The sequence below is a fragment of the Heptranchias perlo genome, chromosome 1, assembly GCF_035084215.1.
Source record: "Heptranchias perlo isolate sHepPer1 chromosome 1, sHepPer1.hap1, whole genome shotgun sequence".
In the NCBI taxonomy this organism is placed as follows: domain Eukaryota; kingdom Metazoa; phylum Chordata; class Chondrichthyes; order Hexanchiformes; family Hexanchidae; genus Heptranchias; species Heptranchias perlo.
Genome location: NC_090325.1, coordinates 81,911,431 through 81,927,565, shown reverse-complemented (window position 1 = coordinate 81,927,565; position 16,135 = coordinate 81,911,431). Strand labels below are relative to the sequence as shown.

Below are 16,135 nucleotides of genomic sequence, written 5' to 3'. Positions count from 1 at the left end.
ATGGTTATCCAAGTTCTACTGGATGTCAATCATAAAATCCCCTATTCGATGATTTGTAATCACATAAACTCAGCTGCATTCTTAAGACAATATACGTATATTAGACGCATGCAACAACCATAACTGGTCCAGTCAGGTTAGCAATGATTTACTTGTGATCATAGGACTGAGGAACCTTTGGATCTGGTTCCACTTTCTGTTCCATTAATGCTTCTCTGACACTCACAAGAACTCTGAATGAACACTTCTTTAATTATCACGACAGGGAACTAAATATCTTCTCCAACTGAATAATTTTGAGGACTGATTTGTAAAAAAAACAATTTTTAAAAATAAAAAAAATTCACAGTTACTTATGGAAATTCTAACCACGCAAATTTTTAGTGAAACAAGAAACTTGTGAAAAATCACATGAACTTGGGGTAACAGAATTGTGCAGCATACTGGATCTTCAACCTGCTGTGTCATGGAACGCCAAGGCACAGATTTGCATCCGCATGTCCAACATGGATTCCCTGGTTCCCAGGGATTGTGCCACCGTGTTGAGGTACTGAAGACACGACTTCAGAATCTACCCACTATCCCCAAAAAGCCAGCCTTCTAGTCAGTTATCTCATTCAAACAAACCAGACTTAGAATGAATGAATAATTTGTTGATATTGTATAATTACCACAAGGATCATTTTCTGGCCACTGCAGCATGTTGATGGAATGAAAGCCTTTATGACCGATTAAAACTATTGGATTGGCTGCCAACATATATATCTCCATTCCCCTATGCATGCAGTTGATCTCAATCTGCCACCTAAGTAGCCTCAACATCTGGTCTATTTGGCACATGACAGTAACACAATGTCATAAAATAAGATGCCAGGAATGACCCACTAGCCAGAATACAATGGCTGCTGTCACTTTCACAGCTACAGAGCAGCTGGAATCACTACTAGTTACATCCATTTCCAGCAGTGCACATACTTGGAACACCTTCCTAGAAAATGTGAATTCCATATATACTTCTCTGATAGTCCTAAACGTAAAATACAAGACCCATACAGACACTCCATATGGGTAACACTTTCTTCTCGTAACCTGCCTTGTTTGTCTTCACCTTCTATTCTCTCTACTCTTTCCCCAACAGAATTATTATTGTAGTTGGGGTTGCAAGAACCATACTTGGTGTCCAACATGTGCACCTAGATTTCAATTTGTAGTCATTGTTCAAGCCTGGTCAGAAATGCTCATCCTGAATCCATCTTCACTAACTCTCACCTTCTCCTTCCAAAATCTCCTAGCTCCTCCAAATTCCATTTTTACATTGGCCCTTTAAATAGTCGATTTAAAGGGCCAATACTGTCACAGCTTGGAGCTGCGAAACCCAGAAGGAAAAATTTAATTAGCCAATCAAGTTAAAATCCAACATTCCTACTTGCTAAATTTTCTTCTGGGTTTCACGCACACAATTCCATTCCCCCCCACCCCCGGCTCGGAACTCGCCTATGCTTTACAATCGGGGCCATAGACACAGGATTATCAAAGCAAAAATGACTTTTCTCTTCATTTAGGAGTCTATACTCAACAAGAAGGGCAAAGATTACTATTTTCCACCCAAATTAACAAACTGATGAAATGACTGGAATGTGGACTTTGAAATTTATGATTTCCAAGATTACAATTTCTTCAGCAACACAAAAAATACAATCATGACGCACTTTCAATAATGATCATTTAAGCTTCTTGAGCAGCTAATGAACTACTTAACTAGTATATTATCAAATATATTAATTCTCCTTCAGTCTTTCCTTCTTCCTACAATCCTAAGGCTTTTAAAGCCTGAACTTGGCATCACCTAATCGCTACTTTTTGATTTATCTTGTCTTCTGTCACTATTTTCAGTCATGATGGTATCCTGCACTACGTGCCTTGACCCTTCACCTTGGTTTCTCAGTATAAGAAAAAAATCCTGCTGTGATGTACACAATTTTTAGTGAAAATTGAAAGCGATAAAACTGATTAATAAGGCCCTACTAGTGCTGGTAACATCTTTAATGAGTGATGTGAGGTCATTTTTGATGGGTAGGAGAGCCCTCAAAGAAGGTGCTTAGGAACCTAATAGTGATGAAAGATATATGCAAAAGAAACAGTACCAAGACAGAAATATTTTAGCACGGATGTAACAAGTAATGTTTTAAAAATGAAAATAACAGGATAATGCAAATTACATTATATTCTATGATGGGAGAGAGAATAATCTCCGGGAAAGAAGCTGCACGGACCAAAAGAAATTTCAACCCCCACTGCTCAGATGTTTAAACACAAAACTGGCATACGGCAGGAGATCATAGCATGGAATTCCAATTGGTAGCACTCTCACCTTGGATTCAGAAAATTGTGGGTTTAAGTCCCACTCCAATACTTGAGCACATAAACTCCAATGCAGTATTGAGGGAGTGCTGCTTTGGATGAGACATTAATTCGAGGCCCCATCTTCCTGTTCCTGAGGTTCAGGTGGACAGTGAAGATCCATGTCATTATTCAAAAAAAAAAGCAGTTCCTAGTCTCCTGGCCAACAGTCCTCCCTCAACCAACATCACCAAAACAGATTAACTAGTCATCCATCCATTTGCTTTTTGTGAGGTTTTTGTGCAAATTGGTTGCCACGTTTACCTACATAACTATAGTCAACTCTACTTCAAAAGTAATGCATTTTGTGTGAAGTTCGTCAGGACGTTTCTGAGAGATGTGATAAGGCACTATTTAAATGCAAGCCTATGTTTCTTTATTGCTCTTTTATAGAGCAAGGAAAACTAAATGAACCACAAGCTACACCCAAGCACCTGCACCAATACATACATTATGGGGGAAGTAGCTTGTGATGCTAAGGAAGTAGCACCAGACACTGGTAAGGAAGGATAGCTGGTGAGTAATGAGGGGTCAGATGGTACAAGACAGGCACCCAGCTTGCTGACGCTGTCTAGGGAGTTATATGGAGACATATACACCTATAACAAGAGCATCGATTTGCTGCCATTTTCCACATAGGTCATGGGGTAGCAATTGTCTGAGCCACAGTCTACCATTGATATATGGCAAAAGCAGCAACACGGGAGACCATAGGCACAGTAAAAGCATCTCTCATGAATGTTGTAATTGCTGTTATAGAGGCTTTGGGATCCAAACTCCTAGATGCAATTATGGTTGGCTTCATCTCACTTGCAGAATGACTACAGACAACCATGTTGGAGAGATGCTGATACCTCAAATATCCAATGACCTTTTCTCACACAGACAAATGGACATTGTGAGTAGATCCCCATCAATGCATGCTACAGAATACAAGGAAACAGTTGGCATTATCAGTGGCAGGTCTGTGCCCTCATGTAGCCCTTACACGTGACAGTAAGCACCGAAAGCACCAAGTCCACAGCAACTACAACAGAAATTTTCCTGGCGCTGATGTAGGTCCATCAAGATCAGTCACAGATAAAGCCTTTTGTATGACCTGAAACTCGCCAGTTGCCTATGCAGTTGTCCACCAGTGCTACCCCCTCAATTCGAGGGACAGTTAGAAGTATGACACATATGCAGAAATAAACAGAAGTTCAATTTATAAGGGGAAAACATTCCAGAAAACCATACTAAACACACAGATCAAGACACCAAACTGAATTCAATTGTAATTAATCTTGCAGTAGCAGTAAGGCACATCTACAACCAACACATAAGGGGCAAATAGAGCACAAAAATACATGACTTACACCAGTAGTACTGCACAACTAAATGAATTGGCTTTTGGTATGATTTTTAGTAATCCCTTCATTGTGCAGAAATTAAAATGTCATTTGCCCAAACCCCAAAGTGATTGAATTCTGAAACATTCCCTGCCGCTAGAAGATTTATTTTGCATAATGTTGAGAGCATTGGAGACCTTTGTTGCCAATGATTGTGTGGCATCAGCCATCTGCAATACATTAAAACTTGCACAAAGTGGCAGACCTGCTTAGTCTTGTCACACAATGCTACTTCCCCTATGCCCAAGTAACTAACTTTGTTATGATGCACCCACTACCTGGGGTAGTATTTCCATACTCTTAAATAGAAAACACCTCTGTGCTATTCACTTCTCTCACCTCTGACAGCAATTTGAAATCTTCTCTTTTGGTTAAGCTCCCTTACCCCAGGCTTAAGCTGCAGTAAAATACCCATTTTTCAATTTGACTCTGCACCTACAGACTGCTACTGGAATTCACCATTGATACATTTAACAAGAACTTAACTAAAAGTTTGATTTTTTTCTCATTTAGGTTTTAACTTCTTTGCTGGAGGGACATGAATACTTGCATCATTACTCGTTATCTGCGCTTTCACCCAACACGCATATGGGATTCTGGGCTTTATAAATAGAGGCATAGAGCACAAAAGCAAGGAAGTTATGTTGAATCTTTATAAAACACTGGTTCGGCCACAACTGGAGTATTGTGTCCAATTCTGGGCACCGCACTTTAGGAAGGATGTGAAGGCATTAGAGAGGGTGCAGAAAACTTAGACCTTATCTGCGTTAAATTTCATCTGCCATGTGTCTGCCCATTCCACCAGCCTGTCTATGTCCTCTTGAAGTCTATTACTATCCTCCTCACTGTTTACTACACTTCCAAGTTTTGTGTCATCTGCAAGTTTTGAAATTGTGTCCTGTACACCCAAGTCCAAGTCATTAATAGATATCAAAAAAAGCAATGGTCCTAATACCAACCTCTGGGGAACACCACTGTATACCTTCCTCCAGTCCAAAAAACAACCGTTCACCACTACTCTCTGTTTCCTGTCACTTAGCCAATTTCGTATCCATGTTGTCACTGCCCCTTTTAGTCCATGGGCGTCAATTTTGCTGACAAGCTTATTATGTGGCACTATATATGGACTTTCAAAAGGCGTTTGATACACATCAACCGCATTGCCTTCATTAACGCTCTCTGTTACCTCATCAAAAAACTCAATCAAGTTAGTTAAACACGATTTGCTTTTAACAAATCTGTGCTGGCTTTCCTTTATTAATCCACACTTGTCCAAGTGACTATTAATTTTGTCCTGGATTATCGTTTCTAAAGCTTCCCCACCACAGAGGTTAAACTGACTGGCCTGTAGTTGCTGCGTTTATCCGTACACACCTTTTTGAACAAGGGTGTAACATTTGCAATTCTCCAGTCCTCTGGTACCACCCCCATATCTAAGGAGGATTGGAAGATTATGGCCAGCACCTCTGCAATTTCCACCCTTACTTCCCTCAGCAATCTAGGATGCATCCCATCCAGACCAGGTGACTTATCTACTTTAAGAACAGCCAGCCTTTCTAGTACCTCCTCTTTATCAATTTTTAGTTCATCCAGTATCTCAACTATCTCCTCTTTTATTGTGACTTTGGCAGCATCTTCCTCCTTGGTAAAGACAGATGCAAAGTAATGATATAGTACCTCAGCCATGCCCTCTGCCTCCACACATAGATCTTCTTTTTGGTCCCTCTTCTTACTACCCGTTTACTATTTATATGCCTACAGAAGACTTCTGGATTCCCTTTTATGTTAGCCGCCAGTCTATTCTCATACTCTCTCTTTTCCCCTTTTCCTTTTTCACTTCTTCTCTATACTTTCTATATTCAGCCTGGTTCTCATTTGTATTATCAACCTGACATCTGTCATATGCCTCCTTTTTCTGCTTCAGTTTACACTCTATCTCTTCCGTCATCCAGGGAGCTCTGGCTTTGGTTGCCCTACCTTTCCCCTTTGTGGGAATGTACCTACACTGTACCCGAAACATCTCCTCTTTAAAGGTCGCCCATTGTTCAATTACAGTTTTGCTACCAGTCTTTGATTCCAATGTCACGGGAACACCATTATCTCCAAGTTCCCCTCCAAGTCACATACCATCCTTACTTGGACATATGTCATTATTCTTTCATTGTCGCTGGGTGGATACCATGGAATTACCTACAAGACATCTTTTTTTTATTCGTTCCTGGGATGTGGACATTGCTCGCAAGGCCAAGATTTATTGCCCATCCTTAGTTGCCCTTGAGAAGGTGGTTGTGGGCCTTCTTTTTGAACCGCTGCAGTCTGTGTGGTGAAGGTGGTCCCACAATGCTGTTAGGTAGGGAGTGCTAGGATTTTATAAGTACCATCACCACATGGACTGCAGGAGTTCAAGGAGAAGGCCCACCACCACCTTCTCAGGGAAACTATCATGGGCTATCAATTACAATGCAGACAAGTCTCACCTGTACTGGAAATGTTTTCCTGTTGCATCAAAGCAAGAGACCATTGGTTCAGAGCACAAAGAGTAGATCACATTCCTTTGCCATAGCCATGTAAATGGTTCTCAAGCTGTGCAGTACCAGCAAAGAAAGCAGATTCCTTTAAGGTATCTGTAGCTACTCAGACTGGCACATCATTCTATAGCTCTGCCAGTGAAAGATGCCTTATCTGGCGCTGCTCATGTTTGGGATCAGGTAAACCCAGTTATCCAAGTTTGTTCCTGGTGCAAGATTCGGTCTGAAGTGGCAGAGATGAGTGCCCATGACTTCTTTGATTTGAAGGAAGATATCGACGATCAGGAGCTCCTTGGATTTGAGGAGGTCAAGAAGTAGTTTAATGCCGCAGACATTCTGAATATTAGCAAAAAAATGGAGCTCCACCAGTAAGACATTAAGGAGTATTTCGAGTGTGATGCAGAGCAGTGCAGGTATCAGTTAAAAGATGATTGACAGTGTGCAAGATGTAGGAAGGGACCAATGCTACTAGTGATAGTTAGGAGGAGGAACTAGTTAGTGCCAACTGAAAAAGTCTCTATAAAAAGGCTGTATGGACTACAAAAAGGCTTTACAGGTTTTAGTTGAACAACAACATCAAATTGCATTTATATAGTGCAAATAACGTAGTAAAACGTCTCAAGTCGCTTCACAACAGCAAAACTAGACAAAAATTGACACCAAGCCAAAGAAGATATTAGGATGGGTTACTAAAAGTTTGAGCAAAGAGCAAAGAGGTTTTAAGAAGCCTCTTAAAGGAAGAAAGAGAGATGGAGAGGCAGGGAGGTTTAGAGAGGTAATTCCAGAGCTTAGGGCCTAGACAGCTAAAGGCACGGCCGCAAATGCTGGAGCGAAGGGAGTGGGAGATGCACAAAAAGCCAGAGTTGGAGGAACGCAGAGTTCTTGGAGTGTTGTAGGGTCAGAGAAGATTACAGAGATAGGGAGGGGCAAGGCCATGGAAGCATCTGAACATGAGGATGAGAATTTTAAAATCAAGGCTTCGGTGGACCGGGAGCCAATGTAGGTCAATGAGCACAGGGGTGATGGGTGATGAACAGAACAGTGCAGGTTAGGATATGAGCAGCAGAGTTTTGGATGAGCTCAAGTTTATGATGGGTGGAAGATTGGAGGCCAGCCAGGAGAGCATTGGAATAGTAGATTCCACTTATTATATATTATTGGAGGTAACAAAAACATGGATGAGGATTTCACAACATGCAATACGAGGATTACATTGGAGTCCTCAACTTTAGCACCACGATCCCCACCTCCAATCCAGACATTCCTTCTACTTCTATGAATTAATTTTTACTTTTTAATTTGTGTATCTCTTCAAATCCTACAGCAATGAATAAAACTATAAAAATATTTCTTTAGTTATTTGTATTTTACTTGTCTTTATTAGTGTGCCTAGGGTATTGTTATACCAAAGGTTTAAGATCATGCATTGGGGACTATTGATTATCTGCCAGTTTCCATCATCCAGAAGGGGGCTCCCTTCAGTAATTGAAGTTCCTCTGTAACAGAATCTGGGAGTGAGACTCTAAAGGCTTAAGATGAAAAGAGCATCCCAAAGCACTCTTCCTTAATTGTCTTTAACTTTTCTACAGCAATTAACATCATATGATCCATTCCACAAGATAAGCTTCCATGAAGCAAAAGGCACAAAATGTCTACAGTCACTGAAATGAGACAACAGATCATACATAGAGTCCAGCCAAGAAAATACATTTCTACACACACGACTAACCAAAGTGGAATATTACCCACCACTGGGACTCAACTAAAAGTACAGATATACGACAAAAATAATTCAACTAAACTCCCAGACCTCCAAATACATTACTGCTGATTAATTTTACTCTGATAAAAAGTTTTAACTTATTAAAAATAAAAATATAAAGCTCATACCTGTCAGCACAGCTCGAGCTCATTTTGCTCTCTGTTTGCGGCAGTTGAGTCAAAGATACTTCATCTTATGGGAGACATTTGGCCAATTACCTAAAAGGGGAAAAAATGAAAAAACAAGCATCCATAATTTGAAATAAAGTATTTGGAAATTACCACTGAAAAATGCACCACAGCAACTATGTGGATTACACTGAAAATCATCATAATGTACTTAATTATCCACAGACAAATTTAGAAATTGGGAGCATCACTTTTGAGCCAGCTTATCACCCAACAGTAATCATGTTACTGTTCCAAATGTTAGTGTCGCTTTCTAGAAAACTCATTGGTCAATAGTAATAGGAATAGGTCCATGTTGATTAATAAGGCTCTGAGCCACTGCTGGTAAAAGGAAGGCCAGGCAAAGTTAAGAATTCGGCAGATTTCAGATTATATTGTATTGGCAACTGGTTCCATTCTAGCCCTAGCCTTAGCTTTAACACACAGTGCTACAGCAACCTCTCACTAGCTGCTTCTTCCACCTCTTCTGCTCTTACTCTATCTGCCAAGTTGACTCTTCCCCAGTGAATGATGTTCACATGCTATCGCCAGGCACCACTGACGCCAACATCCTCCATTTCTCCCTATCGGGTTTCTACTACTATTGCAGTACCATCTGAGCCAGCTTCAGCCTGATGAGGCACTGAGTCACTAGTGCTGAAAAACCAGATAACAGACAACATGAAGGGGGTTAAAAGTTTATTTGAAGCCCAGGACTCCTGTCCCCCCTTTCCCTCCGAGAACCCTGGACCCCTTCTTATTGCTCCTTGATTTCAGGACATCTCTGGACCCTGTTTCCCAATGATCCAAGATCTTGTCCCAGTGTTCCATCAACCTCCCCAATCCACTGTAGCATTCCCAGAATCATGGAACCTTGACCTTCTCCCCAGTGCTTTCCTATCCTGGGACATGCTTCAAACTACTGCTATACCCCAAGAACCCGTCCCATTACTCCCAGGCCCTACGCTGCTCCCTCTGCTGATAAATCAGTGTCCCTGATTATTCTACTTTGCATAACATTCTTGTTCTTATAAAACCTCCAACTTACCATAAGCAAAGCCACAGGTGATTCTCTAGTCACAAAAGGGGAGATTAGAAAAAAAATTATTTACGGAGAGGATGGTTAGAATGTTGAATTCTCTGCCACAAACTATTTTTGAAACAGAGTTCATAAATTCTTTAAAAAGGCAATTAGATGATTGCTTTTAAAAAAAGAGAATTCTTAAAGTGTGCAAACAAGAGAAGGGATTAGACTAGGTGGCTCATGTGGAATAAAACAATCGGCACAGATTTGGTGGATTGAATGGCCTGTTTCTAAGCTGCAACATTTTATGATTCTATAATCTATATCAGTAAGGAATAAGTGTCGATTCAGAAGGCCAGTTTGAGCCTTACTTCAGTTATTTGTGAACAAGCTAATTTTTCATTAGTGGCCACGGTTGGTAAAGTGCATATTTTCTCAAAAAACAGTGCTGAACATCAGGGCAGAAATTTAGTAATTTATTCCACTCACCCCACAGTGATAGGGACTCTGAAGTGGACATTATCTCCCATGCAAACTATAACTACACTTGTGTCAGCAGTACGGCATGACTGTCCAGCTTAGACCCTTGGACATCATCACAAACCATGCTCCAAACCCTCAACTACCTGTCAGCAAAACCCATTGGAAGGGAAACAAAGTATTGCCTTTCCCCCCATGGATGTTATAGGCATTCCCACTTCTGGAGTATCTTCAATGCAATGGCTTTGTTTAAGAATCCATTTGTGAGGCTAAACATTCTTTTGCAGGGAAGCTTTGCAACCCGGTTTTCTATTCTAGCTAGATACAAGAGAGTATCTTCTGCACAGTGCCTTATCTCGAATGGATCTAAGCAGCAAGCCCCAGACTTTGTTGATCAGCATTCAATGTTTGCTTGCACAAAAATTGACTGACCTTGGAGATGATTTTAAAAGAACGTCAGCACCACTTCTATTTGCAAAATTATCTGGTTAAGTTCTTGGGATCCATCTACTATTTAAGCATTCCACCACACAAGGCAGAATCACTTCAGTATGGGTAGGGCATGGAGGCTGCCATGGAACCTTAGCATTGACTGTCTTCTGCTGAAGCTGGGTACACCAGGTGGTACAGAGGGAAATGATTCCAGTATCACTAAATCGATTTAACAATAATTTTCACAACCAGTTTAAGGGCTTACTACTGAAGTTGAAATTTGTGGTCTTGGAACCCAGAACTGAGTACTGCGGACTTTCTTCAAGCAATATCACCAACCTTGTTTCATTATTTCATTGTGAGCAGGCTACTTTTTATTATTATTATTAGGCAGCACTACTGGATCTAGTAATGGGAAATGAACCAGAACAGAGAAGTGTAGGGGAACATCTAGGCAATAGCGATCACAACATAATAAGGTATAAGATAAAGATTGAGAAGGACATAAGTAAGACAAAAATCAAAGTAATAAATTGGAAAAAAGCTGATTTTAAGAGGATGAGAATGGATCTAGGGAAAATAAACTGGAAACATTTACTGACAAAAAAAAAATAGAACAGCAGTGGAAAACATTTAAAATAGTGATCAAGAGTCCAGGGGAAATATATCCCACTAAAAAGCAAGAACAAACTAGCCAGTAATGACACACCATGGATGAATATGAAACTAAAGAAAAGGTATACACTAAGTACATAGACAACAAAAGGAGAGGATGACAAAAGGGAATACAAAAAGATTAGGAAAGAAGTCAAAAAAACAATTAGGGAGGCAAAGAGAAACTACGAAATTAAATTATCAAGCAATGTAAAAACAAATGAGGTATTCCACAGACGCTTAAATAAAAGAAAAAAAATCAGGATAGAGATAGGGCCACTAAGGGATACACACGATAAACTCACAGGTACTGACAGTGAAATGGCAGAAAAATTAAATAATTACTTTGCCTCGGTATTTACCAGGGAGACTAACAAGGTGGGCATGACATTAGAAGAAGAGATCAAAAAAGATACAAGGACATTTAAGATAGAAAGGGGGGAAGATAATTGATAAACTAATCAAACTTAGAGAGGATAAAACCCTTGGTCCGGATGAATTGCATCCGAGCATATTAAAAGAAGTTAGGGAACAGATAACAGAGGCACTATCACATATATATAAAAATTCATTAGAAAAGGGAATAGTACCAGAGGACTGGCGGACAGCTAATATGATTCCTATATTTAAAAAGGGAGATAGTACAAGTTCAGGGAATTATAGACCAATTAGCTTAACGTCGGTGGTAGGAAAGATAATGGAATCTCTATTCAAAGATGTAACAGAAAACATCTAGAAACCAACAATATAATAAAGAATAGTCAGCAAGGATTTCAAAAGGGACGGTCACGTTTGACCAACCTCATTGAATTCTTTGAAGAAGTAACAGAAAGGGTAGACAAGGATAATGCAGTAGATGTAATATATTTGGATTTTCAAAAGGTCTTCAATAAAGGTACCACATAGTAGACTCATGACCAAGGTCAAAGAATGTGGAGTCAGGGAACAAGTAAACTGGCTACAAAACGGAAAACAGAGAGTACGGGTTAAAGGTAGTTACTCAGACTAGCAAAAGGTGGGAAGTGGTGTTTCACAAGGATTGGTGCTGGGACCACTGTTGTTCACCATTTACATAAACGATTTGGACTCGAGAATCGGAAGTACAATTTCAAAATTTGCAGACGACACCAAATATATAGTTGTCGGGGTATAGTTAATACCGACGAGGACTGCGACAAAATACATGAAGACATTAATAAACTTGCAGAATGGGTGTGTAATAGGCAAATAAATTTCAATATGGATAAGTGTGAGGTGGTACATTTTGGTAGGAAGAATAAGGAGGCCACGTACTCCTTGGAAAATAAGAGTCTAAATGGGGTTGAGGAGCAGAGGGATCTGGTTGTACAGATACACAAATCACTAAAACTAGCAACGCAGGTTAATAAGGCCATAAAAAAAGCAAACAAAGCACTGGGGTTCCTTTCTAGATGGACAGAAATGAAAAGCAGGGAAGTTATGTTAAAATTGTATAGAACCTTGGTTAGACCACACTTGGAGTACTGAGAACAGTTCTGGTTTCTATTATAAAAAGGATAGAGAGGCACTAGAGAAGAAGCAAAATAGACTACCGGATGATACCAGAAATGAGAGATCATACCTATCAGGAAAGATTGAATAGTCTAGGGCTCTTTTCTCTAGAAAAGAGAAGACTGAGGTATGACCTGATAGAGGTCTTTAAGATAATGAAAGGGCTTGATGGGGTTATACATAGAGATGTTTCCACTTGCAGGGGAGACCAGAACTAGGGGCCATAAATATAAGATAGTCACTAATAAATCTAATAGGGAATTGAGGAGAACCTTCTTTACCCAGAGAGTGGTTAGAATGTGAAACTCGCTACCACATGGAGTAGTTGAGGCGACTAGCATAGATGCATTTAAGGGGATAAGATAAACACATGAGGAAGAAAGGAATAGAAGGATATGTTGATGGGATTAGATGAAGAAGGGTGGGAGGAGGCTCGTGTGGAGCATAAACACTGGCGTGGACCAGTTGGGCTGAATGGCCTGTTTCTGTGCTGTACATTCTATGTAATTCTATTTAAGTTAACCATTTCTGCCAAAATTATCTCATTATTATGGGCTAATTTATGAAAGAATGTGGCACATCTGGGCCTTACAGAACAAAAGTCCATCATGAAACATTTCTTTCCCACTCCCCAAAATTGAAGCCCAACCCTTGTAAAAGTTCATACAGGACATTGGAAAAAAGGATATCAAAGACAAACCAAGAAATCCATTGGGCAGCAGTACGTCAAAGTACAGAGTGAAAATAACCTGGTACTAAAAAAATAAGGCTTTACCCTACATGAACATTTTTTTAAAAATTAGAATTTAGTATTGGAGTCAATGCCTAAACTGGCCTGAATGTGACTGTGTTGCTCAGTTATAATCTCCAAGACTCAAAACATTTGTAGAAAAATATAGTAACTCTGGCTATGTGGGGTTAACTTCACAACAAAACATCTTGCTGATACCACCTGACCTGTTGGGCCAAAAAAAGACACCAATAAGTAAAAGACCTTAACAGATTCAGAACTCTGCTCAGTTGGACAGTAATGCAAAAAAGAAGTTGTGGGCAACTTTCTCAACAACACGCACCTGGCTAACTTTGGTTTTGATAATTTGAAGCCTTTCCATGCCTCACTCGCTTCTGCCAGAAATGCCTAATATTCCAAAATCATTCCCTAGTTTCCCAACCACTCGAGCCATCATCACTTTGGGGGAGAAAGGTCATTGCTCTCTTCAATCTCATCTTTTCAACGAGACAACTTCTTGCTCCCTTGACCCATTTCCACCCAACTCCTGATCTTATAACTATAACTCTGACTCCCATGCTAGCTGATAATATTAACTGTTCCTTTTCCACAGGCACCAACCCTCTCCTGTACAAAACTGCTGTCATCAGTGCCTATTCAAAAAAATGAACCTTTGACCCATCCATCCTCTCTATCACCTTATGTCTAACATCCCTTTCCATTCTAAGGTGCCCCAGCAGGACATCATCTCGCAACTTCATGTCCATCTCTCCAGAAACTCCTTATTTAAATTCCCCCCCAGTCCGGATTCTGCCCACATCACAGCATTGAGACTTTCCTTGCCAAAGTCATAAACGACTCTGTGACTGTGACTGTGGTATGCTATCGCTCCTCTTCCTCCTCGATTTTTCTGTAATGTTTGATACAGCTGATCACCCTGGCCTCGTCCACGACCTCTCCTCTGTGCGATTGCCTGTCATTAAGTCCTTTCAGGTAGCCCCATTGTCTTCAGTCAGCTATGCTAAACTGAACCCAGATAAAGATGCGATACTCAGTTCTGAAACTGAATTATGCTATATCAAATTTAACCCAACTAATAATGTGCTATTGTAATTTTGAATCAAAGTTAATACACTGTTTCAGTTACTTGCATTGACAATTATATCACCTTTGCCAGCATTAAACAAAGTACACCAAATTCACATCAATATCATTGAGGATATGCTTTTTTTTAAAGCTGGTTTATATAGGCTGACTGAAAATACAAATTAGATATGACAATAAAGCTCTAGACATAAATCCCATTCCAGATCCATTTTTTCTACAGATTCATCCTGTGGATTATCTTATTGACCAAAATTAGTTAATACTGCAAGTTCCAAAGTCAACATGATTTACCTCACAGTTTCAGAATTCAAGCTGCAGGAAAGCTATAGATCAAATGGCCTTGCCAGCGATGACCACATCCCGAGAATGAATAAAAATATAGTTAAAAACAAACCACAGGCTGAAAAGCTGTTCTATTTTTTGTATCAACACATCACATTCACTAAAACAGAAATAAGAATTACAGCTAAGTACAATGAGGGAATAAAATATTGTCTGGCTATGACTAAGTCTATTGGGGACAAAAATTTTTTTGATAATTTTAGCAACAGAAAATACATTTTGTACATATATCAACTTTTTTGCTAAACTTAATCAACCTCACCCCACTGATACATTTCACTTCCACTGTATTTAAATGTGAGCATTCTTTAGTACAATACAGTACCAGGAACTGCTTTAAGCAAAGAGTCAGGAATATTTTTAAATGCTTAATTTGAACCTGAAATGACACCTACACAGTATCAAGTGAAAGTCTACTCCGTAAAAAATCAATTTACTGTTCAGACACAATTTGTTATCTGCTATTTGTGACCGATTTTAAAACCTCCTTTATCTGGAATGAAATCAACCATAGGTGTTTTTATTTTTTGAAAATGATAAAAATGTAAGAACATTTATCTCAAGCAGCAACTTGCGTAGATGAACTTATAAATATTCAATGCCCTAGTAACCTGTTGGTTCAATGACCTATTTTTCTCAGTGGCAAACTCCACTATCATGCTCTGATAGGTTTATTTCCCTTCTTTGATCATTATCATCATGTAATTATGTAAATGTTCCTGGCCAGATCAGCATCATGTTTTATATAAATGCTTCAGACTAGAATGAACTGGTGGAATCAAGATGTGGGGTTGCTTTTCTACATGGAAAAGCCAGTTTTCAAAAGAGTTTCTACATTTCAAACTAAAAAGGCACTTGATAATTAATACAGTAAAAAAAAAGCAACTATACTAGCTCTGGAAAAATTGTAAAAACTGATTCAGGGAAGTATCATAGAACAACACATCCAGAAAATATATGAGTAAGGAAGCTGCAAAAGCAGACCAGGGTAACTGCTTTAATTTCCCCTCTGCCTGTAGGACAAAACCAATGCAGAGATCAGAAAATCACCATATAGTGAACGCTGTCCAGTTTCCAACACCCTTTAATCATTTAAAGGCAGACAATGGTAATGTTAAGGTTTGAATTTTATTTTTAAAGATATGTAATTACAGATTACAATACAACAAAAGTATTGTGTAGTTCTTTCCATTTAATTTTAGGGCATGGCAACTTAATCAATCTTTTTATAAGATTTGGGTAATAAAGGAAGATCAAGAGGAGCAAACTGGCATTCATAATTTTTTTTTAAATGCTTGATTGATCAATTATGTATACTTTGGACCAACGTGGTCTTAACCAATGATACATTTGCTACTGCTTTAAACAATGTTGTGTCATTTATGCAGTTTACAATCAAGATGGGGTTACATTTAGTTTGAGATTTCAATAACCAAAAGCTCAGAACAATTAAACTATATATCTCAACTACTTTACAGTTTCATAGATCTGTTAAAATTCTGCCACATTTCAAAACTAGAGTGGTAGTCTGCTTTCCTCTGCAATCATAATTCAAGTAAACACTGGCTAGTAAAACTCTTTCTGCAGCAGT

At 39.3% G+C, this 16,135-nt stretch overlaps 1 protein-coding gene across 8 annotated transcripts in view; it reads right to left on the bottom strand.

Annotated features, from left to right (window-relative positions):
* Window positions 1–16,135, bottom strand: part of clocka (clock circadian regulator a) — a 168,527-nt gene that overhangs the window by 113,767 nt on the left and 38,625 nt on the right. For all 8 annotated transcript variants that reach the window (XM_067987247.1, XM_067987288.1, XM_067987266.1 and 5 more), the window contains one exon: window positions 8,207–8,296. In XM_067987247.1, coding sequence (XP_067843348.1) covers window positions 8,207–8,229 — 23 coding nt within the window. In that variant the 5' untranslated portion in view covers window positions 8,230–8,296. The remainder of the gene's footprint in view (window positions 1–8,206; window positions 8,297–16,135) is intronic.